The sequence below is a fragment of the Equus przewalskii genome, chromosome 19 (genome assembly GCF_037783145.1).
Source record: "Equus przewalskii isolate Varuska chromosome 19, EquPr2, whole genome shotgun sequence".
Lineage (NCBI taxonomy): Eukaryota > Metazoa > Chordata > Mammalia > Perissodactyla > Equidae > Equus > Equus przewalskii.
This window is the reverse complement of record NC_091849.1, coordinates 10072353-10098558: the sequence shown is the minus strand read 5'-3', so window position 1 is coordinate 10098558 and position 26206 is coordinate 10072353. Positions and strand designations below refer to the sequence as shown.

General features: G+C 37.1%; 1 protein-coding gene across 1 annotated transcript in view; it reads left to right on the top strand.

Annotated features, from left to right (window-relative positions):
• The window catches only part of LOC103563474 (uncharacterized), a 308328-nt gene that overhangs the window by 97433 nt on the left and 184689 nt on the right, over positions 1-26206 (top strand). Inside the window, exons 11-13 of the mRNA XM_070585104.1 lie at positions 8759-9022; positions 12647-12857; positions 15107-15172. Coding sequence (XP_070441205.1) covers positions 8759-9022; positions 12647-12857; positions 15107-15172 — 541 coding nt within the window. The remainder of the gene's footprint in view (positions 1-8758; positions 9023-12646; positions 12858-15106; positions 15173-26206) is intronic.

Below are 26206 nucleotides of genomic sequence, written 5' to 3'. Positions count from 1 at the left end.
TGAGAATAGAAAGCTTGTTTGTCTTATTCAATTATTTTTATCCTCAGTGCCAAAAATGATGCAAAAGTACAAAACAGGCTTTTAATAAATGTGGGTGAATGAATGATTGAATGAATGAATGAAGGGAAGTGGTAAAGGTGGATACGGCTTTTGACACAGTCAAATCAACACTTTAGTAGCTGAGAAAATGTGAGCAAATCGTTACTTTCTAAATCTTTTTTCAGTCACTTGCAAAATGGGCTAATGTCAACTATGTAACAGGATTGACATACAGATCAAGTGTGATAACGTGCATGTAAGAGTTTTGCAAAATATAAAATGCTTCATAGGTACTAATATGATTGCTAGATATCTTTGGTACAATGTGGGTTGCCCAAAGGGAAAATGTAGATTAACAATTATTGCCAAAAGTTTTCTCCTTTCCAAATGATGTATTTGCCTGTTCCTTGTAAAACCGTTTGTGGTTAATTTGTTGGTCTTTGATCTAATCATGCTGCAGATGTTCAGAAATGCCATCTTTTTGTGCATTGAGGCTCAGCCACTGGGGTTTGTGAAAGTAATGGGCTGTGCCCAATTTTCCCCAAAGTGCTCAACTCTCAGGGACAAAGAAAGGAAAGATCTATCTTTTGCCTAACAAGGAGAAACCGAAACGAAAATTCAACTTTTTGTTTTTACAGTAAAAAAAAAAAAAAGGGTGTGGGGGAAGAAATCCCAGAACTGAATTTTCTAAATTAAAATATTCAATTAGATTTTGCCATCTCCCTAGAGTGAAATATTCTTAGTTGAACATTTGAGTAGCATGTGAAGAGATGAGTTATGACATATTGAGGTTGAGGTCAGGTAATGGAATTGCGATATAATGAGATGACATGCCATATATTTCCTCTTGATTTTCCTCGTGTTTGATGGAAAATGGTGGAAAGGTCATATTTTTTAGCCAGTAGTTATTCAGGTATGAATCAGTTTGATTTTAGACAGAAATGTGGTTGCCCTAAGCGGCAAAAGTCAATTAGACATATGATCAAGGACACACAAACCTGTCTTATCTTTGTATCCATACTGGATGGTGATTCTCAAAGTATGGACTGAAGGACCACCTGAATACCATTACCTTGGCATGCTGGTTAAAATTCAAATTCCCAAGCCTCACCCCAGCCTAACTGATTGAAGGACGAGAACGAGGCCTGGAAACCTGCATTTTTAATAAGCACCCTTGGGTAATTCTTATACAAACCATGTTTTGGGGACCACTAGTCTAGGGCCTTAAGGACATCATTGTATGATTATTGATGTTTATCAAATGATTAAATTAGTTGTTAAGAAATCATAAAATTAGACTCAGGGACTGTAGGTTTGAGAGATCATAGAATTGTGCCCCATTTCAAGAAGACTTTTATTCAGAGTTACTAATTTGTAAGCTATGTGGTGAATCTAGCCCTTCAGAAAGGCTCATTCTTGAAGGCTCCTGGATAGTGGGGTTTGAGTGGAGTAAAATGTTTTTTCTTGGTAAACTCTCTGTCTGCTTTCTATGCCTGAACTCAGAGTGAGCAGAGACGAACAGGCTGCATACAGAGAAACATGTGCAGGAAGAGCCCTAGTCCCTTAGTTTGTAGGAATCATGAAGAGCAGTAAAGAGGGTAGAGAGGAATGACCTTGAGCCTTTTCACCACGAATCCAAGGTGGGCTGTCTGATGTGCGTCATACATTCAGGAAGCATAGCACGAATGGCTCTAGAGCAGATTACCAAAACTCGAATCCCAGCTCTACCCTCTACATGTATTTTCTGTGTGACCTTGGGCCGGGTCTCTTTGCCTCAGCTGTGTCATTTGCAAAATGGAGTTAATCACAGAGTCTACTTCATGGGATTATTGTGGTGATTGAGTTGATAAGGATAAAGTGATTTAAAAAGTGTCTTGCATTTAGTAAGCTTTCAATAAATGTTAACTGTTGATATTACACTAATTTTTAGGATTAAGGAACTAAAAAAAATTAATTTGCTAAAACAGGCAACTGGAACTACTACGTTTGCACATGAGAACACTCATTTTCCAACGGTGTAGGAAGATTTTCTCTCTTCTTCTATTCAGAAGCTATGATACTTAATAGCTGTTACCACCCTCTATCCTCGATCCCTAGGCCAAGATAAATTTCCAAGAATAATTATTTTCTTTTATCCCACAGCAGAAAGACTGGGGATTAGAGCTAATTTTCCTCTTTATTTATCTTGGCTGAGGGAATGGAAAGGAAAATAGTGGTACTATAAGACTCACTGGAAAACCTAGATTACCCACTGCTGTGGCATCAGTTCCTACTCATCAGTCCAGTGTTGTCTGCCTCCAAAAAAATTTTGCTATTTCTAATGCAAATTAGGTATATTTTTTTACTTCCTTGACTACCTTTATTCTCTACAGAATGTTAGACCTGGAAGACACCATTTAGTTCATTTCCCATTCTCCCTACCTACTACCTTCCTTCCATCACCACTGCCCTCCCCTTCACTCCTATCCTTCACTAGCGCCGCCAGCACTTTATAAGTGGTGAAACCAAGATCCAGAGATAATAATTTACATCCTTAAGTGGTAAACTGGAATTCGATCTCATGTTTGATGCCAAAGCCCATGCTTTTAACCACTAGGATATACAGCTTCCCTTTTAAATTGGAGAGGAAATTCAACAAGGCAGGATTGGATAATTAGGATTGAAGTAACCTATATATAAAGTCAGGAGGACCATTTAAGATGCATTTAGAATTGCAACTAAAGAAATGTCCAAGTGGCACCACCGTAGACTTCCCATGAACTATTTAAGCACTATTGGGTATTCTGCTTATCCACTGAAGTGAAGATTGTGTAGGTATTTGCACGGTTCCTCTGCTATTGATTTTATCATGACTCTGACAAAGAAGCTCTAGGTCCTTGACTTTATATCAGTGCCTTAGCCCTATGGCTCTGAAGCTATCCTGCATGATAATTAAGTTTACAGAACAATTAAGACTAGACTTGAGTAAATACAGAGCAGGACCAGTGAATCAGTCAATGTTAATTCAGTTATTCTATGGTAACAAAAAAACCCCAACATCTCAGTGCCTTAATAGTATAGAAGCTTATATTTCATCTAACCTTCATGTCCACTTCAGGACAGCTGGCGGCTCTGCTTTACTCATTTTCATTCTCAGTCAAAGACAGGTTGAAAAATTACCGTGTGGAGTGTTGCTTGTCACTGCGACAAAGGAGAAGAAAGCGAGCTCTACAGGGTCTACACCTAAGAATAACCGCTCTGGCCCAGAGTGATGCATGCTGTGTCCATTCACAGACCATTGGCCAGAGCTAGTCAAATGGCCCACCCCACCACAAAGCGGCTGAAAGAGCAATCCGTATACTTAGAAGGCGAAGAGCTGGAGATATTTGATTAACAGTATTAATGACACCATTGCTACTAAGCAGGGAGTGGAGCTTTCTAACAGAACTGTTCACACTTGGATTTATATACCTTATGAATTGGCAAACATCACCATCAGTGTAGGGTTCAGGTAGAGAATGAGCAACAACAGTCTGGCATATTATAGAAAAGATTTCTAACTGAGCATGGGACTGAATATAATACAGTTTCTCAAGTTTTGTGTTATATGTATATACCACCAGTATTTTTATTAGATAATCTGCATTCCTCAATGAAATTTTTCAAATGCCCTTTTCTGAGATCGTTGTATACTTACAACTCTTTTGTTATTTACTTTAATTTTTAAGGGCTTTAAAATTCTTAGAATACCTTAGTAATTGTTACAAAAACTTGTAAGTCCCCTCATCTATGTCTGAGCTCCACCAGTATCTCTGCCTGTGCTTCCACTTGAAAACCTGTAGATTAGAAATGACCCCCTCAGAGCTATTGTCCAAACTGAAGACCCCCAGCTTCTTTGGTTATAATGTGCAAAACTTCGGAGAGGAAGAGGGATTTCCTGATGACAAGGCTGTCAAAAGAAAATAATAGACTGTGAGTGTGCATGTACGTGTGTGTGGTGGGCAGGCGTTTGTGAAAATTTTGACAACTATATTTAAGATGTATGTCTATGTATTACATGTTTTAATATATATTTAAGTGTATGTTTAATAGGAAATAAAACTAAAAAGTTAGATCATGGTGAGGCTACCGTAGGGTCTTCAATGCGATGCTAAGGAATTAAAAGTTATATGGTAAATACAAGGTGATAATATGATATCAGTTAGGCAAGAAACAGCCTACCTAGGAGCAAAAGGTGGAGCTTATGCTAACTAAACCAAAGTTTCTGAAAACCTTTTGTTCAGTGACAGAGATAAAAGTAACTTTATACGACCAGAGTGCAGAGCAAAGAAGCTGGGCAAATAATTGAAAGCAGAATTTTCCATGTGACATATTTTTTTTTCTTATTTATTTATTCATTTATTTGTGAGGAGGATTGGCCCTGAGCTAACATCTGTGCCAATCTTCTTCTCTTCTATGTGGGAAGCCTCCAGAGCGTGGCCTGATGAGCAGGTCCAGGTCCTTACCCAGGATCTGAACCTGTGAACCCCCGGCTGCCAAAGTGGAGCACATGAAGCTAACCACTATGCAGCCAGGCCGGCCGCATGACATGTAATATTTCTATACTAAATTCAGGATTTCACAATAAGGAAATATGGATATTTGACTAAGTATGACCCTTTGACAGCCAGTAATGAACTTTTCTGTTAAATATCATAGACAGCCTTTTATTTGTAAGATTTTATCATTGATTTTTATCTGTTTGACTATGATATGCCTAGGTGTTGTTTTCTTTTTATTTTTTCTTCTTGTGATTTTCTGAGCTTCTTTGTTTTGTGGGTTGATGTCTTTCGTCAGTTTTGGAAAATTCTCAGTGATTCTCTCTTCAAATTTTTTTTTTTGCACCAATGTCCTTCTCTTCCTTTTTAGGACCCTAAGTACGTATGTGTTAGACTATTTGTTATTGTTCCACCGGTTTTACGTGCTCTGATCTGTTGCAGATTTTTTCTTTTCTCCTTCTTTTTTTGCCTTTGTGCCTCAGTTGGGATAGTCCTATTGACCTCTCTCAGAATTTATCTATCCTTTTTCTGCTATGTCCATTTCTACTAAGCCCATTCAATGAATTTTTCATTTCAAGTCTTTTATTTTTCTGTTCTAAAACTTTTCTTAAGTTCTCTCCTGAAATTTTCCTCCCTCTCACTGGTTATTTCCATTTTTTCCCTTGATTTCTTTATCCTAATTATAATGATTATTTAAAGTCTTTGTATGTAAATTCTAACATCTGGGTCATCTGTGGGCCAATTTCCACTGACTGTTTTCTTTTGTCTAAGCGTAACATTTTCCTACTTCATAGTTGTGTATCACATGCCAGACATTGTGTCTAAATGAATTGCCAAGACAGAAGTAGAAAATCACAAAAATAACTATTTCTATCAGGCAGCTAGAGTGAGGTGCTGATCTCTCTGATTAGAATTAAGCTCAATTTGGGTTAGCTTGTAGCTTTAATTAGGTTTAATTCACCGCTCGTTTCAAAAGTTTTGAAGTGTGAAAGATTCCACCCTAGGCTTGGAATTCAAGCAACGTGTACCTGAGATTCTGCTCTGCTCCCCAGCCCTGCCTCAAGATTTTTGTGGCACTGGAGATCTCTCTTACTCTCAGTCTGGACCCAATTGCTCTCATGCTGCTGAGCACTGGATAAAAGTCTTAAGGTTGAGAATTGGTAAATAGTAAGGACTCGCTCTGTGTCTGGGGTTCATATGTATTCAATATTCCACGTCAGTCCAAGATTGTTAAATGTTCAGCCGCTTTCTTCTTTTACCTACATAGTCTCCCACCCAACGACAAGTGTGCTATTCCCTGTGATTAAAGCTGCCTCTTGTTCTAGCTCACACATGAAGGGCATATCCGTCTCTGAGACTTAGTTTCCTCTAAATTTCTTTGTATCCTCAGCTCCTCAATGGGCTCAAAACTATGCAAAATTTTGTAATTTAACTAGTATTTTTCTCCTTTTGTTACGATAATAATTTTGGTGATTTATGACCATTTCCATCATAACCAGAAGCAGAACTTTGAAGTCCTTCGCTTTAACTTTTTTCTGATCCTAATAACAATAATCATTCAAAAATTTCAGAAAGTCCAGAAAATTGATGAATACTTGGTCAATATGCATTTTCATCATTTTGTAAGATTGCCCTAAACCTCTCTGAGTTGCTTCAATGTTCAGGTATTTTGTGTCCAAGTGGAAAGAACTTTGCTTTCTCTTCCAATCCTCCATACAATCTTCAGTTGTCAAGATTCTTGGATTCTGTTTGTTCTCCACTCTCCTTTCACATGCACCTTATGGTGTGGAAGATAAAATGCATCAACTTTATGTTATGCAGTAAAATTCAGCTCTGTAGTATCTCTTCCTTAAAAAGAATGCTTTTCATGGTACTCAGGAAACAAAGGTACTCCGAGGACATTGTGACCTCCAACTACCAGGACTCTTATGATGAGATGGCATTGTTAGTTGGGGGAAGACCGATACATTTATTTCCCTTATTATACAGTATTCAATTACAAAGCTACTAAAAAAATACTCATGGAATTGTCATGACATGGAAGAGCTGTGGAAATATTCAGGTTGGTGGAAAGGATCCTCTGAGAGGTACAATGAAATGCAGTGATTCTTTCTTGACAAAGAGGAAAAGAATGAGTCCCCAGCTACACATTACAGGACAAAAGACCTCTCCTGTGATATGTAGCAAGGGAAAGGCACTAAAAGAATAAATAAGATAAGACAACTGTTGTCAGATAAAGGAAGCTCCTTTATTTGATAACATATGGTTCTTATCCTCCTTTTCAATCAATATCAATGGCTAGGTTTTGTCTTGTTCGTATACTTATTTCTTTTAGGGGCTGTCACGGTAGTTGCATGTGACACCTCTATATTGTAAAACAGGTTGAAACGAAGTTCCTTTTTTGCATGAGGATCGGCTTCTTATGTACATTGTTACAGGTGGCGTGTTGCAGGGTGGTGTTACTAGGTTATGTTTAGTAGTCTTGAAGTGTTTCTCATGCACAAAACGATACTGGTGTTTTATGTGTTTATAGATGAGCTTTAACCTTAATATGTTCTTTTCCTCTTTATTAAAATTAAGTACCATCTAAATCATCGTAGAAATAGTTGGGCTAAAGTCTTAAAATTAACAATAGTAATATACATTTCATATTATTAGTAACATTTTTATATTTATTGTCCATGTTGAGAATTGTATCAGCTCTGTGATGAAGATGCTTATATCCTTGTTTTTTATTGGTGAGGAAACTTGAGTGCTTGAAAACTTAGATGCAAAAAGAGAAGTGACTTCCCCAAGACCACAAAAAAATTAACCATAGAATTGGGTTAGTACTGGTCAAATTCTTACTTCATTTGTTTTGAACCTGTTACTGAGTAAGATCAGGTTAGTATAAGAGCGGTATTATTTTCTAAATTGAGGGATGAAAATACATGAAATTACTGTGATAACATCAGTTCTACTTTAATTTTAAGTGATGGTCCAAAACAGGTTTCTGACTTCATTTTTCCTTCTCCTCATTTAGCTTTTGTTTCTTATCACAAAGGGTACTCACAGCCAACTAACCAAATGAAAAGTACGGCTTGATTAAGAATCTCTTTTGTCAATAATTTGTGCCTAATGCTTTTAGCTTTCCCATGGGTTGTTGTAGAAAATGGTAAATCTGGTTTAAATGAAACCTGATCCTGTTAATGGTTTAATGGCAGCTGCCACAGGGTTAGGGCATTTTTCCACAGATGCTTCTGTTCCATTTTAAACATAAACTAAGTCTTGGAATATTTACATAAATCATATAAATATGCCCACACACTTTTGGCTAAATATAGTGTGGTAAAATAGTCTTAGACAAGTCCCTATCTTTGCCCATTTATAATTATTCACATTGAATTTTAAAAAGAAACCCAAGACTATACCCTATTTAACAAAATAGATTATTCACGTCTTCCGCTTTGCTAAAAGATTTTTTTTGAAAGGTCGAAGAATAGGCTCCGTCTCTACATCCGGGGCCCTGAAGGGTGGCTTGGTCGATCTGATAGTTTCGTTCTTCTTTATGCCTAACACTATCTGTTCAGCACTGACAAATTGCTTAGACTGTGACGTGCATTGTAGTGTCAACTGAAATAAACAGAGTAGTCACAAAATTAAACGGGACACTATTTTTCCTTGAGGAGGTGGACCTTGTAATAGCAATTCAAGCTATCATTATGCCTAGGATTAGTTTCTATGGAATGTGATAGTTTGTTCGACCATTTTTTAAAAAACATTTCTTCTGTGCAAAGCACTTGTGCTGGGTACATGAATGACACAGAGATGAACAGAAGCCAAGTGAAACTATGACCATGACAAGAGAGAGAAATAGTTCTGCAATAGAGGTCCCAGCTCAGCAGAAAGAACTGAAGGTACAGTTCACCGCATTGGGTAACACATTGCACGTTGGATTCCTAAAGCTCATGAAGTACAGAATCCTGAACTGGCCGTGTCAAACTTGTCACGTTTGGGTCATATTTTCATGGCAATATTGTTGCTCAATTGCCTTGGACTGGAAATATTATTTAAGAAAATACGTTTAATGGTGAGTTTTTAAGGGCAAACGACAGAGGTATAAACCAACTGTACTTAATTCTAAATTATCTACAGGCATCACTGAATATGGCATGTTTCTAAATACAAGCATCTCAATCTTCCCTTGTCTTAATATCTTCTAGGGACTCCCTCCTAAGACAGATGTGAAACCTGGCATGGCTTTCTTGTTTGAGCTCTTTCTCCTTCGTGGGAAATACGCGTATCTCGACCAAGTTGTGGGCTGGGCAGCCTTCCCTTTGTGTGATAACAACTTTGATGTATTGGAGGGGAAATTCAAGTGTCCTCTTCTCCGAGGACATTATGACCAGAAATTGGACACTTTCAGGAAAATTGAAGATTTGATTTGCCTGGACTTGGACCACTGGCTGTGCAATCTCTATTTTCAGGTTTGTAGTATGATTTTGTAAGTGGAAAAAGAATTTAAAGTTTTTCTAGACCAGCTTCTTTCTAGCCTTTAGCTTCTTTTCATGCTATTGAAAATTTCAATAAGTATAAACCTGTAAAAGTAATTACATCTTAATGCTGGTTTCTGATAATGCAGATTAAATTGATGTCTACAAATAAAGAATAAAATTCTAGAGTTAGTGGGAATCTTAGAGATAATTTAATCCAAGCTTCTATGTTGTGAAAGGGTTAGAACAGCCACCCCATCCCCTGACTCAGTTTACAATCTTGCTGCTGGAGCACGTGGATCTCATCAGCATGGGGATAGGGCTGTGGCATGTTTCCTTATCAAAAGTACTCATTGAGCTTCTGTTGTGTGTTGGGAGTTGTTTGTTCCCTTTTGTATAAACGAGATGAGAAGTGGGCTCTGCCTTTTGGTTGCCTGTCCTTTTTTCGATGAGACAGACGTGTGTTCACAAAACGATCAGCAGTGACTCACGTTTCCACAGAATATGAGTGGCCATCACAAAGCTCCCTTTGCCATATATATCACTTCAAAGCATGCTGACTTGTTTACCTCAAAAATTGAAACAAAAAACCAAACAAACACTGGGGCACACACCATTTATTGGAATATATTTGGAATTCTGTTTTCTAACCAAGACTTTTAGCAGAAGTGCCATTGCATAAATTCATTTTAGGCAAACACCATGGAGGATCCAAAAAAGACAATGATAGCACACATTAAGTAGAAAGCATTCCAACACAATTTTACTCTGTATTTTTGTCCTATGTGTCCAAATTTGTTCTTCCTGATAATGATATTTTTCCAGAGTGCCTGCACCATAAAATGCTATGATTTTTTTCCCTTACCTATATGTTTGAATTTTTTTTTGGTTTATCTATCTGTCTATTTATCTATCTATCCATCTGATGGAACTATTAAACATGGACATTTCCAGGGAATACATGTAGTTTAGATCAGCAGCCACAAATCTTTCTTGTGTGATGATCTTTTTGTTTCATATTTGTTTTAAGTTGAATTAGCTGGCTGTTTTTTTTAGCTTTAGCTAATTCTTTTATAATGTCTTGCTGAAACATATTTTTGGGGCAATATAGGTATGCTATTAAGAAAATAATGCTTATGTGGATATATGCCTTTCTATTTATTCTGGAAATAGTGCCATCCTACGGTAGATCTGACTGTTCATTAGAAACATGTGTGAAATTTAAAAAATATTACTGCTTGGATTCTGTTCCCAGAGATTTTGACTCAATTGTTTTGGGGTGGGGCCTCAGAAGCTGAAATTTTTAAAACTTCTAAGAATTAGAAACACTGATATAAATAAGCTTGAAAAGAAAGACCATTATAAATAAATCCCAGGAAGTTATTGGAAAATCACCCAAATTTTGAAGAAAACTATAAAAAATAACGAAATATTTAGCAAATTGGTGACTTGAATGCTGTAGCAAGAGACCAAAATAAATGAAAATGAAAATATAGCTATAAAAGAAAATAAATTTTGGCATAGATTTATTAGCTAATGTGAAAAGTGTCTGTAATTTTTCACTAATTGTTACCTAAAATTCAGTATTCTATAAGTTATGGCATAGAAAATCAGCACTAATTTTGTTTCATAAAAGATAATTTACGTACTACAGGTATTGATCATAAAGAGATATATATCTCTTATGTTCGAGATAAAAATTAAGAAGTGATGTTTAAAATTTACAAGGTCAAGAGAAGTGGCTATTTGGTAAACAGCATTAGAATAATTTGATTTCACTAAAATCTACTGATTTTGAATACGTTACTAAAATTTGCCTCTTTTTTTCTCTGACTTCCTACTTAAAAAAGACCTTGAGGGGCTGGCCCCGTGGCCGAGTGGTTGAGTTTGCGCGCTCCGCTCCAGGCAGCCCAGTGTTTCGTTGGTTTGGATCCTGGGGGCGGACATGGCATTGCTTATCAGGCCACGCTGAGGCAGCGTCCCACATGCCACAATTAGAAGGACCCACAACAAAGAATATACAACTATGTACCGGGAGGCTTTGGGGAATAAAAGGGAAAAAAAAATCTAAAAAAAAAAAAAAGACCCTTGAAAAATGTGATAATATGATTTACCTGCAAAGCTCACTGACCATTATCCATTACAGATGGACATAGTTGTCCACTAACATTCTTGTTTGATAACAGGAATTTTCTCCCTCTGTATATTTCATAGGGTGAGGGTGAGGCTTATTAATGAAAATAGTACCATTTTGCAAGATGTATAATTTTCTGATTATAAGGTGAAATAAGTAGGAATGTACACATTTCTCTTTCATAAGGATGAAAACAAAAAAAATTCTTGCCTTGGAATCCTATTTTTCTCTTATGTGAAATTCTCAAATATGTGGATTTTTCCAATATGAGTTTTCTCAAATGCAAAAATTTCTGAACAAATAAATGTAAATTTTGAATACTCCTTTTAGAGTTACTCAGAAAAAGAATAACTTGGAATGAGGAAGAGAAAAGATAAATGAAGGAACAGAAAAGAGGTTTTTGCAATGCAGCCTTAGAAGAGATTACAGGAAACAAGTCAAGTCAGATAAATTATGACCATTTCCCTCCTATGGCTGCTGGTGGAAGGAAATTGCCGAAGTCAGAGAGGGGCTGGCGTAGCTGTGACTTCCCGTGTTCTTCCACAGTCTTTCCAGGGATGGAACTCAGGCTGATAACTGAGCGCGAGGGAGGAGTCTGGAGAACCACTCAGATCCAGCCCCACATCACATGTGAAAGAACGGAAGAAGGAAAATTATGCCAGCAAGATAGCCTTTAACATTTCCCAGAAAACCTTTCCTATCAATTCCTCAATTTTCTGAAAATTTCAATTCCTGTGCTTTTTTTTCATCAAGTACTTTATTATTAAAATTTTAAACATAGAGAAAAGCTGAAAAAATTGCATAGTGAACATCTATATGTTCACCACTAGATTCTGCAATCTTGTCATTTACTTTTGATCTTAAGATACTATTTCTTGTAGATAGTAAATACTGAATGAATATTTGCTAATTTTTCCCAGTATGAATATTAAATTGTTTCTTGAAGAAGAGACTAAAGAAAATTATAAGGTAGGGGCCGGCCCAGTGGCACAGCAGTTAAATATGCGCGTTCCACTTTGGCGGCCCGGGGTTCCCTGGTTCAGATCCTGGGTGTGGACATGGCACTGCTTGGCAAGCCATGCTGTGGCAGGCATCCCACATATAAAGTGGAGGAAGATGGGGGCACAGATGTTAGCTCAGGGCCAGTCTTCCTCAGCAAAAAGAAGAGGATTGGCAGCAGATGTTAGCTCAGGGCTAATCTTCCTCAAAAAAAAAAGGAAAAGAAAATTGTAAGGTCAAACAAAGAAAAGAACTAAGAAACATAAAGAGCAATGGCAATATCTGAAATAATTATGTAAATTTATTAATACAAAAGAAAAATATATTCTTGAAATACAACCAAACCAAAGCAAGTAAAAGATTTGGTAAACTGAATTCATCATTGACTGTTGGGATTTTGCAAAGCGTATCATTGTTTTAGAGAAAAATTAACTGTGTGTGTAATATTTCCAGCAGTTTAGATAACAGATTTATCTCTTTAATAGGTAATTAAACTTCCTCTGTGTTTGGATGATCAAAAAATCCATGAAAGACATATTCAGCTTCCCGCTGAATTGCCAGTTCATTTAATGGCTAAAGCAGAGAAAACAGAATCAGGTGTGAATAATATAGGTGGCCTTTCAGAAAAAGAAACAGAGAAAAACTTTTGTGCATCAATGGATGATGAAGCTAAATCCTCATTACACTCTTCTCAGGGTTAGTGGACTTTTTTTTCAGCATTTTATTTCTAATATTTCAAGTTGTGTTATATTACATAAAAGTGGGAATGAAGTTTTAATTATTAATGTATTTCTTTCCATACTATGCCATTTAAAGAGAATGTAATCATTGATAAGAATGTTAATTTTCATATCACATACTTATTAATTACATAATTAATTATAACATTACTTCATTGAAACACAAGTTTTTCTCCATGGCCTTATTGTTCTAAAAATACTTTCGAGTGTTTTTTTAGGGCAATTTGGCTTTTTTTTGCTCTTAGTTCTAGATTTTAATCTTGCATGCTCACCAGAGCGGTAGACAAAAAATGACTATGACGGAGAAAATGTTCTCAGAAAAACGTTCTTAAATAATACAGTTTAGTTTATAAGCCTTTGTTTTCAGAGACTGATTTAAGCAAGCACTGAATAAGCAAATAACATTGTTTGAAATAGTCAATGTATAAAAATTTCAACTTACAGAAGAGATATATTAATTATTATTATTATTTTTGCAAAAGAATTATTTCCATTACCAAAAGATTCACGACAAGGTCCTTTACAGGACAGCTCCTCTCACAGTAGTAATAGCATTGTTAGCAGTAGGAGGGGGTGGATTGGCAGTAGCTGCAGTAATAGGAGCAGTCAGAGTATCACCAGCATAGTACTAACACTAGTAACATTACCAGTAATGATAAGTACATGCATTGCATGTTTTTAAGGTACCAGGCATTTCAGTAAGCACTTTCATTTTCATTTTTGAAATTATCAAATATTTTAAACACACTGTACAGAAAATAACATAATGTGTATCAGTACCCAGTACCCGGCTGTGTCCCTTCTTGCTATTTTGCCATATTGGTTTCACATCTTTTCTTTTTAAAAGTAGCATTTTACATATGATTAAAACTCTCTACGAACTGCTCCATGATTCTGTTCCCGGCTGTCTTAGATTTATTGTTGATCGTTTTCACATATATTTTAATACATTTCCTACATATGTATGTGATTGTAAACAATATAGAATATCTTTTTTATGTTTCCATAGTTTATAGAAATATGTCATACTTTACATCTACTTCTGCAACTTTATTTTCTCTCAACACTGTCTTTGAAATTTATACACACATACAAATACAAATATATATATATTTCTGGTTTATTGATTTTATTGTTGTATAGAGTTCCTTTGCATGATTGCAACAAAATTTGTTTATTCTTATTATTTATTTTCAGTTTTACTCTATTGCAAACAGGGCTACAATGATTATTCTTGAAAATGTCTTTCTTATGCACATGGGTGTGAATTTCGCTAGAGTATATCTACCCAGGAGAGGAATCACTGGATGAGAGCGCACACTTCCTAAATTTATAGCATAGTGACACATTGCCGTCCGAAGTGGTTGTATCAACTCACTTTCCTAATAGCTGTGTAGAAGAGCCTCTTTGGCTCACATCCTATCAATCCCTGTTATTGTCAGTTTTCCCAATTCAGTTGCAATGAAATGAGATCTTTTTGTCTTGATTAGAATTTCCCTGCAAAAAAGTAAGTTTGAGCATTTTTTTCGTAGACTTCTGTTGACTATCGGGATATTTTCTGCTGTGAATTCCTGTTCCTATTGTTAAAAAAAAAGGAGGGGGGTGCCCAGCCTGGTGGTGCAGTGGTGGAGTGTGCACATTCTGCTCTGGTGGCCTGGTGTTCGCTGGTTCAGTTCCCGGGTGTGGACATGGCACGGCTTGTCAAGCCATGCTGTGGTAGGCATCCCACATAGAAAGTAGAGGAAGATGGGCACAGATGTGAGCTCAGGGCAGTCTTCCTCAGCAAAAAGAAGAGGATTGGCAGCAGATGTTAGCTCAGGGCTAATCTTCCTCACAAAGAAAAAAGAGAGAGAAAGAGGCTCAAAATAGAGTCTTTTGTCCCCACAACAGTAAACTAAGACTTAATTACAATTTCAGCCTCTCCCAGGCTGAAATGTCCTGATGAGCACTAGTGAGGTAATCTGTGTGATAAGACCTTTGCTGTTCCCCTCCCCCAAAGGAAGATGACCTGGTCTGAACAATCCTTTCTTTTCTTTTGCTAATAACTTCCTTGCCCCTCCCTTCTCCCTACTGAAACTTTCCATTTTGTACAGCTCCTTGGAGTATCTCTCTACTTGCTAGGTGAGATGCTGCTTGATTCATAAATTGCTTAATAAATCAAATTAGATCGTCAAATTTACTTCGTTGAACTTTGTTTTTTAACAGATTTGGTGGCAGCAGCAGGATTCAAAGCGAACTTCCGGCAGCATTTGAGGACATTGAGAAACACAGGTGAGGTGCCCAGAAAGTCCTTTTTGAGTTCACGGTGGTGTTTCTCACCATTTCCAAGGACCCTGGATAAGTTCCTCTCAGTTTGAGCTTTCTCTTTGCATTGGGCTCCTGAGCTAATTGGCCTTCCAGTCCAGGGCTTAGTGGGTCAGCTTGAGCTGGCAGATGATTCCATCTGGAACCAGAGTCCCTAGCCCTTGGTTCAGTCCGCAGTTCCCTGGTGTTTGTTTCATCCCTTTTCCCAGTTCTGGTTTGCAGTCCTCTTTTACTGGAGTCTTCTGGTTTCGTCTGTGCTGGGTATTGCTGGAGGTGTACACAGGGCTTTCTATTGGCCAGTCCACGGTAACATCTAAACCTCAGCCCTTGGTTCTGTCCCCAGATTCCAAACTGCTGGTGGCAGCTGCAGTTCTCCATTCATTTTGAATCGGTCTCACTCCCTATTCTTTGAGGTCTGCTCCTACAATCCTTTCCCCAATCCCTAGTTCTTTGATTACTGCTGGTGTCCACAGTTCTGTTTCCTTAGTTACTGTTGGTTTCTGTTAATAATGCACATGAGATAAAGGCTATTGCTAAAAGGGAATCTTGAAAGCCAAAAAGCCACAAAAGTTGTTAGACGTAAGTCTAGTATTTAAGGGCTGTTAGAGTACTTGCCACTTCAAGACTCCTGTGATAGGCTCTTTTAGGTACTAGTTTTGCTCCAGGAAGCCCAAAGGCCTAGCTAAAAGAAATGGGTCCTTTATATGCAAAGAGTTGAGTGTGCCCCCTTTAGGCAGACTTGCTTATTTTATGTCTGAGAACTGTGATCTCAGAAGCTGTAGATATTTACAAATAGCCAAAATCTTGCTGAGCTTTTTTTTTTGTCTTGAGAGCTTGACTTGATTTCTGTCTGGTTGGGGAACTCCAAAACACAGCCAAATAAAAATGTGAGTTGCACTCCATTTGTGGCTAGGCGTGGCTGGACAAAAATGTGAGTTAAACTCCATTTGCAGCCAGGGACCAACCAAACTTCAACCAGCCCTCAGGGGGAATTGCAATGGCCATTATGGGGAACATTCCAAATAGATAGGATCACTTTAAAAATACATGTAAAAACAAGGCCTCTTCAGAAGTCTCCAAAAGAGTTTGAAATTCTGAAATAGCTTCATTGAAAGATCCATTGCAAAAGGCTAAAGAAAAATTAAAGAAATAAAAGCTACCTAAAACAAAAGCTACAACCCAGTTCTTTGGGGAATTGAAAACAACTGTCTTTGTCTTGCATGTCTACCAAATCAGACATGTGGCTCTAGGAGAAATTCAACAGCTCACCTCTCTTTATCATCCTCCAAAACTCCCCTAAACAATTCAAAATGCTTGTCGATATTGGGATGATAGAAACAGAATTATCCTTCTTAAGAATTTGAATTACCATAGACCTCTGATAATAGGCAAATATGCCCCCAAAACTTAGTCTTTGAGAAAAGCTTGAAACCTTCCTCTGTGCCTTTGTAATTTAGATTTTCTACCCCCATCTTCTCTAGGAACTAAGACCTATTCTTTGAAATGCAAACTTTAGGGAGAAATTTCTCATCAGAAGGGGAAAAAAAAGAGAGGCGTTTGGAAGTTGGGCAAATAAAAATTTTCCTCTGCACAGATATTAATAACTATAAGGTACCTGCTTGCATCTATCTGTGAGTGTCTATCTATGTATGCTGTAGATGTGTGATTTTTTTTTTACCTCTGGATGATATTGTCAAAATTAATTTGTAAAAGAGCTCTATTTAATTGGCTTAAAGAAAATTAAGCATGTATATAAATTAAACTCTCATAAACATAATAAAAACTAGCCCAAATAAATTTCAGGTTCATGTGATCTTGGAAAATATTAGGTGTTAAAATTAGTTTAAGTTCTCATGTTTATTTAAAACAGACAGCTTCAGAGTTATCAGCATTAAATATAATGCAGATAAACAACTTTTTCCTATCTGGGTTTACTAGTCAGATTCATGTTATCTCTGTTGCAAAACTTATCAGCAAAAAAAAAAAAATAACTTAAAATGATAGTTGATTTAGTCTAATGCCTCATGAAGTTTTCAAGGGTAACATAAACATAATTATTGAGAGCAAATGATTTAGATAGATATAAGTCAGATAAGAGTTTATAGATAAACATTTTAGCAACAATTATATTTTATGATATGTCTACTTAGTTTCCCAACTCTCTTTGGTAACTTGAAACATTAGAGTTTTCCTAAGTTAAATTAAATTATGGGAATTCATTGAATGTCTAGATCATTTCTAAATAAGATAAAATACTGAAACATTAATTGCTAAACAAGTCTAAATTTATCTACTTTTGAGCTCCTATTACAGAAGAACTAAAGATATTTGGGTCTGTTAGTAAACATGTTTTATGCCATGCTGAAAAGCATGTCTCTAAAAATAAGAAGTGTTTCTAAAATTTGCCAAGCCATGGAATGCTAACATAAAACACAGTCTACCATTGCTTACTTCTTAGTTTTCACAGGAAATTAAGCCTCCTAAGGGTTAAGAATTCTAGTTAATGTATGTAATTAAAGCTACTAGAAAAAATAAGAGAAACAACTCTGTATGCAAGGAAAGTAGGATGTGTTTTTGGTTAAGAGAAGTCATGAGGTATGGAGATGTGTTTTTGTTAAAGGACAAAACAAAAAAACCAACCAAGTAATTTTGTCCTGGTTCTTTCAGAATGGAAAAAAAAAAAAAAAAAAAAAGAGAGAGAGAGAGAGAGAAAGAAGGAGAGAGAATCTTGACTTGTGCGGATGAGTTTAGAGAAAAGACCATGAGTTTGATTTTGCACTTACTGAGTCTGAGATTCCTATATTACATTCAAGTAGTAACATTCTAAAGACCATTGGGAAAATGCACGTGAAGCTCAGGAGAGACACAGAGAGTAGGGAAGGAGAATATGATCATTAGAGAGGCATAAAGACAGATTCTAGCTGAAATTGCTAAGTGATTGAGTTCAACCAGGGAGAGTGTGTAGAATGACGAAAGTGTTGGGTTGAAGGCATAGCTCAGGGAACAGCAGTGTTTCAGGAGAAGGATGTTGGACCCCTACGATAATGGCCAGACCCAAAGCCTGCATTTTTTTGACTTCCTAGGTGGCATTTGCCTTCCTGTCTTGTTCTGCCTGTTAGCTGGGCAGCACAGAGCTTCATGTTCAACCTCCAGTGATAAATGTTTCTTTAATTGAGATTGGAGTTTTCCAAATCCCCTAGAGATTATTCCTTACTGGGCCAAGTAAAACTCCACTGATGGCTAGGCTCAATTTCTAGAACCTCTGCTTCATACCCTAAGAGGCAGGTGCAGTAAAAATTCTAGGCAATATTATCACATCTGACCCATTTCCCTGTGTGTAAACCATTATCATCAGCTAGTGATTACTAAGATACCACCAACTCCAGACAATGAAATATCACTTTATAAGAGTCATTTTTACCTGGAAATGTTATGTTCAAATTTTATATACAGAACTCAGATATATCAAATTATGCAACTGGCTTTAAGCAAATATTTGTGAAAATAGATTAGAAATGAGATATATATTGAAGCTCGGTAATAAATGCCAATGCTATAAAGCAACTTGATTAAAGTGCATTGTTTCTCACATTTGAAAACTTGAATTTGCTTTATTTGTAGCCAGAGAAGACAGGAGATGACCAACATGATGGTCTGGTTTTGGAGGATAAAGAGTAGAGCTAGCTGTCCTCAGTATGCACAACTTTAAGCTGACTTCAAGCATTCTGTGTTGGAATTTAATAGGTTTAAGGTTTTATTTTTTATTTCATTTTACTTTTTATTTTAAATGCAAATATTCTGGATGGATAACAATGGGTGTGCTGTTGTCAATATGCTTAGTGTGGACAAGGGGAAGGTGGTGAGGAGAGGGGACAGAATGAGCCTAAGTCACTGCCAGTCTGAGAAAGAGCAGAGAGTTCCATAAAAGGCCGGCCACTGTCAGATTTAGCCTCATTCCAAATTGCTTTGTGGGGTAGCTCTGTTGAGGACATTTGTGGACATTGTGGTTAAGTCTCAATTGTGTCTGCAGGAAAATGATTTTTACCCAACATCTCATCTTTATGTTGAATCAGATTAGTCAGGCCTTCCAAGAGGAGAGTCTGGGATGCCATCATTCTAGGAAATAAATTATTTTAACATTAGTGTAAAATCTGTGTAGCCTGGGAATCTGAAATGTAAAAGGGGAGGAGAAAGTCCACCCTTTTCTAATGATTGAAGATCATCTTCCTAATATAGAATTAGTAAATCAAGAAATAGAAAAGAAATGTTTATGATTTCATTAGATAAAAATATGGAAAACATTGTAGTTCATTTTTTGTTTAAATATCGAGTTCAAATGCCCAGTCAACTCTAAAGCCACTATGTGGGACACTAACAAATGTGCACTTGCAATGTGGATTTCTTTCTTTTCTTTCTCCCCACCAAGGTTTTAGGATTGAGCATGGAGCTAAAAATCTTACTTTAGAATTTTTTAGTTTAATTGAGGTAATATTGGTTTAAAACTTTATATAAATTTCAGGTGTGTATCATTAAATTTCGACTTCTGTATAGACTGCATTGTGTTCACCACTCAAATCTGGTTCCCATCCATCACCATACACACGTGCCCCTTTACTCCTTTCACCTTCCCCTCACTCCTTCCCCTCTGGTAACCACCAAGCTGTTCTCTCTGTTTATGTGTTTGCTTGTTGTTGGTGTTTTCGTCTTCCACATGTGAGTGAAATCATACAGTATTTGGCTTTCTCCATCTGACTTATTCCATTTAGCGTAATACCTTCAAGATCCATTCACGTTGTCACAAATGGCAAAATTTCACCTTCTTTTAAGGCTGAGTAGTATTCCATCTTCTGTATCCATTTATCTGTCAGTGGGCACTTAGGTGTTTCCATGTCTTGGCGATTGTAAACAATGTTGCAATGAACACTGGGTGCATATATATTTTTGATTTTAACATTTTTTTGAATCTCTACTGTTTTCCGCAGTGGCTGCACCAATTTACATTTCCACCAGCAGTATGTAAGGGTTCCCTTTTCTCCAAGTCCTCTCTCACACTTGTTATTTCTTGTCTTTTTAAGAATAGCCATTCTGATGGGTATGAGGTGATATCTCCTTGTGGTTTTGATTTGCATTTCTCTAAGTCAGTGATGTTGAACATCTTTTCATGTGCTTATTGGCAAGCTGTATGTCTTTTTTGGAAAAGTGTCTGTCCATGTCCTCTACTCATTTTTTAATCAGGTTGTTTGGTTTTTTGTTGTTGTTGAGTTGCATGAGTTCTTTATATATTTTGGATATTACCCCATATCAGATATATGATTTGCAAGTATTTTCTCCCAGTTGGTGGGTTTTTTGTTGTTGTTGTTGATGGTTTCTTTGCCCTGCAGAAGCTTTTTAGTTTGATATAGTCCCATTAGTTTATTTTAGCTTTTATTTCCCTCACTGAGGAGACATATCCAAAAAGATATTGCTAAGACTGATGTTCAAGAGTGTACTGCCTATGTTTTCTTCTAGGAAGTTTATGGTTTCGGGTCTTACATTCAAGTTTTTAATCCATTTTGAGTTAATTTTCGTGTATGGTATAAGATAGTGGTCTACTCTCATTCTTTTGCATGTGGCTGTCCAGTTTACCCAACACCATTTATTGAAGAGACTTTCCTTTCTCTATTGGATGTTTTTGGCTTCTTTGTCAAAAATTAGCTGGCCATATACGTGTGGGCTTATTTCTGGCTCTTAATTCTGTTCCACTGATCTGTGTGTCTGTTTTTATGCCAGTACCATGCTAGTTTGATTACTATAGCTTTGTAGTACACTTTGAAATCAGACAGTATAATACCCCCAGCTTCATTCTTTTTTCTCAGGATTGCTTTAGCTATTCATGGTCTTTTGTTATTACATAAATTTTAGGATTCTTTGTTCTATTTTCATGAAAAGCGTCATTGAGATTTTGATAGGGATTGCATTGAATCTGTAGATTGCTTTAGGTAATATAGACATTTTAACTATATTAATTCTTCTAATCCATGAATACAGAACATCTTTTCATTTCTTTGTATCTTCTCCAATTTCTTTCAACAGTGACTTATAGTTTAGAGACCTGTCAACTCCTTGACTAGCAGAAAGAGAAATTAAGAAAATAATTCCATTTACAATGCAACAAAGAGAATAAAATACCTAGGAATAAGTTATTTTAAAATTTTTAACTTTTGAGAAAGATGGCTCTGACTTGATAGTGATGATATTTCAGTGATACTGACTTTTTGACCTAGTTTTTGGATACTGAGCAGAAGCTTAGAAGGAAGTACCCTTAGATCATTTTCTACCAGATCATTTTGGATTTCTCGTTTTCCCTCAGGGCACTGTGGCTGTATTTTTCACACATGCTGTGCTGTGCTCTGAACTTGGATTTTAGGATACTGCTCCCAGTTTCCCTAAAAGGAGGAGAGGTGACACTCCAAGAAACATGAATACTGACATGTGCAAAATGGGAACACCATATACCATGAGAGGAAGAATCTTTCATGCTTTAGGAAAATGCTTTTGGAAAAGGCTGATTATCATTTGCTCTCCTCTGAGCTCAGAGACTGATTCAAGTCTCACATTCAAAGACTGCACAGGGCCCTCTCGCTTCATTTCAGAATAGATTTATACAAAAACAAAACATAAAAATCTTTACGAATATATGTCTCTACTACATTGCTTATATTTATTTATTTTTCTTGGAAGCTTCCTAAACATCTTAGTAGCAGTTAATATCCCCCATGGGTTTGTTTTCTAATATATCAGGGCTGTGATACAGTATGCTGTTTCTGTCACTGATATGTTGCTAAGAGATTTAATAATGGGTAAACAAACACAACATGTGGTAATTCATTTCAAATTAAAAGTTTATTAAACTCTGGCTTGATGGCTTTCTGGCTATTTACAATTAAAGGAGCAAACCTTAGGGAAGGGGTGACCACGTGGTGTGTTCATGGCTGCAATGTTTCTATCTGAAAAATATGTTTATGATCTTCCACAAGCTGTCCCACATTGATAGACTCCATACGGAATCTACTGAGTCTGCTACAGCCCCAAATCATGAAATAGTGACTTTAATGTTCATTTATAAGCACACACATACAAGCACACACTCTCTCCCTCACACACACATACCCTGAGAGGATTCTGAATTTAATCCCAAGGTTGATGTTTTCAGCGGTGATCAGCCTTGCAAATGGGTGGATGCCTAAAGCCAGAAAATATTTATGAAAGGCCAGAAGAAAAGACCCATGATATAACTTTTGGCTTATTACTATCTTTTAGGCTGCTATACTTTTTAGTGGGCAGACCAGGGAAATATTTATTATGCTTGATAATTTTGTTTTGTGTGTGCCTGCATTGCATGAACAATGGTCTCAGTCGAGGTCTATATGTGTTTTGTGATGCAAAATTCAATTCAGGTGTGTTTGATTGTGTAACCACCATTAACAAAGCACACTGCTAAATGGTATGGTGTTATAAACCAAAACAACCTGCAATCCCAGCCCCCTAGTGCCCACTACTTGGGTAAATACATGTACACATGTTGAGTAGGTGGGAGGACCTACCGGTGCTCTCTTTACATACAGTAGCAGCAAGCCTTGTGGGAGTGACTTTAAACTTGGTGAAATGAAGCAGATGCATTTGGCTAAATAACAATGATTTAGTTGTTAGGTGAGAGGAACAATGGTGGGAATTTATGCTGTCTGTCAATCAGATTTGCTCTTTAGCTCAGCTGTCTCACGGTGGGATTTCTGGGGAGAGGGGAACTGTGTGGAAACACTGGCCAACCTGCTGAAAGAGAGAACCTGTTCACTGAAATTCTGTAAGACATGGCAATATACTGTATATTAAAGTATGTACAATCTTGTGAGACAAGGAGGTATACTATAGACATACACCATGCTCTATATATTGTCATTCTGTAATCCAGGGTGTTACAGAGGCCACTGTGGGACAAGATAAGTGAGTAGATCATAAACTCATGTGACACATGCTGGTGAATTCTCAGAAACAAATATGTGAGCTTTTGAGGCCAGTTGAAATTTGCCTGAATTTCTTTTTCCTTTTTTTGAGGAAGATTAGCCCTGAGCTAACATCCTCTGCTAATCCTCCTCTTTTTGCTGAGGAAGACTGGCCCTGAGCTAATATCTGTGCCCATCTTCCTCTATTTCATATGTGGGACATCTGCCATAGCATGGCTTGATAAGGGGTGAGTAGGTCCATGCCCAGGATCCAAACTGGTGAAGCCTAGGCTGCCAAAGTGGAGCACGTGAACTTCACTGCTATACCACTAGGCTGGCCCCCTGAATTTCTTTTTAATGTGACCTCTTTTTAAATCTTATATTGGTATGATCTGGAGAAATATGTGTTAATTTCACAATCTTGTGCTGGGATTAGAAGAGTAGTTTGGAGTTCAGAAGGCAAGCATAGATGAAAATTCTTTTGGATAAAAGAAACACCATGAGCAAACTTAAGAAGTCAGAATGGTACAAAGTATATTTGAGGAACTATGAGGAGTCGTTGGATTCCAGAATATATATGAGGACTGATTTGGGTGAGGAACACTTTAAGGCAAGAAATCCAGTAAGGAGGCCACTGCATTGGCTCAAAGAAGAGATGGTAAGGGCCCGAGGTAGAATAGTGGCAGTCAGATACAATCAAGAGGGTTCATTCAAGAGACATGTTAAAGTCAGGTCAACAGGATTTGTTAAGTGAAGAGTTGTGTCATAATGAAAGACATGAAGATTATAGTCATGAGTATTTCTATCTTAGGTATCTGGGAAAATAGTGTTGCCCTTATCAGAGATGAGATGTCCAAAGGAGCAGTTTTCAGATAAAAGTTGACAAGTTGGTGTTGGTCAAATAGAGTTTAAACTGTTGGGGAACTTAAGAAGACTATGACTAGTGTGGAGTGGACAAACGTGGATTTAAAGCTCAGGAAGAACATATGGGTGTCATCTTAATAGGGGTGGGGGCTAAAACCACAGGAATGGAGGGGTTTACCAAGGGAGAGAAGTGTGGAGCAAACTGCAGGAAAACCATAATTTAAGGGACAAATGAGAGAAAAGGATAAAGTAAATCACAAAGGAACAATCTGAAAAAGTAGGAGAAGGAGCAGGAAGTGTAGCATTATGGAAGCCGCGGGATTTTGAGTCTCAATAAGAGAGAGAGTAGTCACATCAGCAAAACTCTCTGTTGTAGCACTTCTCAAGCTTTAAAGGCATACAGCTCCCCTAAGGATCTTGTTAAAGTGCAAATGCTGATTCAGTAGGTCTGAGACGGGCTTTAGATTCTGCACTTCTCATATGATGCCTATGCTGCTGGTCCATGAACTTTGCTTTGCCTTAGCAAGGCTCTGGAAAGATTGACAAGGATGAAGATGAAAAGATGGTTTGCTTTGACATTAAAGTGATGTTAAAGTGCATTTCGATGCCTTTTGAGAGAATATGAAATGATCAGAGGAGGGAGGAAGAAAGAGGAAATGAAGGGAGTGCATATAGATGACGTTCTTGAAAACAAGATGAAGGAGAGAGTTTCAAGAGCAGCTTACCGGAGTTACGGGTTGAGGGAGGTTCATTATATTTTTTAGGTTGCATACTTACCCTCACTTTATAAACAAGAGAGGAATATTGGAGGAGGAAAGAAAGAGTACAAGAGAAAGAGGAAAATTGTTGGGATGAATTTCCATAACAAGCAAGATAAATGGGAGAGGTGAGTCCTGGGAAAGAGAAAGTATAATTCCTCTGGCATAAGAATAAAAGAAAAACAAAAGCAATTCATAAAAATGCAGCATAGATTAAAAAAAAACCCTCCAATGTTTTCTATGTAAGCAAATGTTTAAAAGACTAAGAAACAATAGCAGCTTTTAAAGAAAAAAAAAATTGTGCAGTTTAGGAAAGATAATAAATCACTGAGGACAATGATGTTATTTGGAATTCTAATTTTAAGTGTCTTAATCTTATTAAATATGCTTCTGTCCCCTCTCAAGATAAGCTATTGTGTTCACAGTTGCTGTAGGTTTTGGCTTGGAGACAAAATAGGGGTGCAGAAATAAGGCTCTGAGACCTTCTGGAAAGGCTGAGCCATCCAAGTATAGAAAAGCACTTCCTTAGAGAGAGCATAAGACAATTCTGGCACTCATTTTTTTATCTGACGTTATTAAGAAAGATTGGGGCCGAGTTTTATGGCTTGCAGATGGGTCAGTGATACAGGGGTCAAATATATGCTCTCTTGGGCTCCCATTAGAATGGTACCATTTATCCAGGAAGCCCAATTCAAAGAACCTTTGAAATAACATATCGCAACTCTGGTGTCTGATGACTTTCTGCTTCAGCCTATCATCCTGTATGGGTGTTCCATGTGTGCCATATTCCTTTGCGAGTAGGCCACTCATCTATCTTTGCAAGATACTTCTTTGGGAGTATAGATATTGGATGAGGCCTTGGTCTCTTTTTCACTAGAGCTTCCTCATCAATGCTTATAATATAAATACTATCATATATAAAAGGAAACAAGAGCCACTATTGATTATTGCGTTATGTTCCACATATATTGAAATTAATTAACATTATGTGGACTTTTCAGTATAAAACAGACCACCTAAGCCTAACTGATTTATAAAAGGTTAAGTCCCACTGAAAATCAACCAAATGTTAATAAATTCTGGAAGAAGTCTATTCATACTTAAATATAAATTTGCTTGTATCTGTGGTTTAACAAATTTAATGAAACAATGCTTCTTAAGCTTGCCTGTACATTGAATGTTCTGTGGAGCTTTGAACAAATACTCGTGTCTGGGCTCTGCCCCAGAACCAACATCTCAAATTCTCTGGGGGCAAGGCTTGGACATCATTATTCTTAAAAATTTCCTCCTGATGAGTCTAATGCGCAGCCAAAATTGGAAAACACTGACATGCATCTTTTGACTGCTCTGGTTTTCTTCAGTTCCTTGAAATACAGCAAGGGGATGTCCACCTTAGGGTA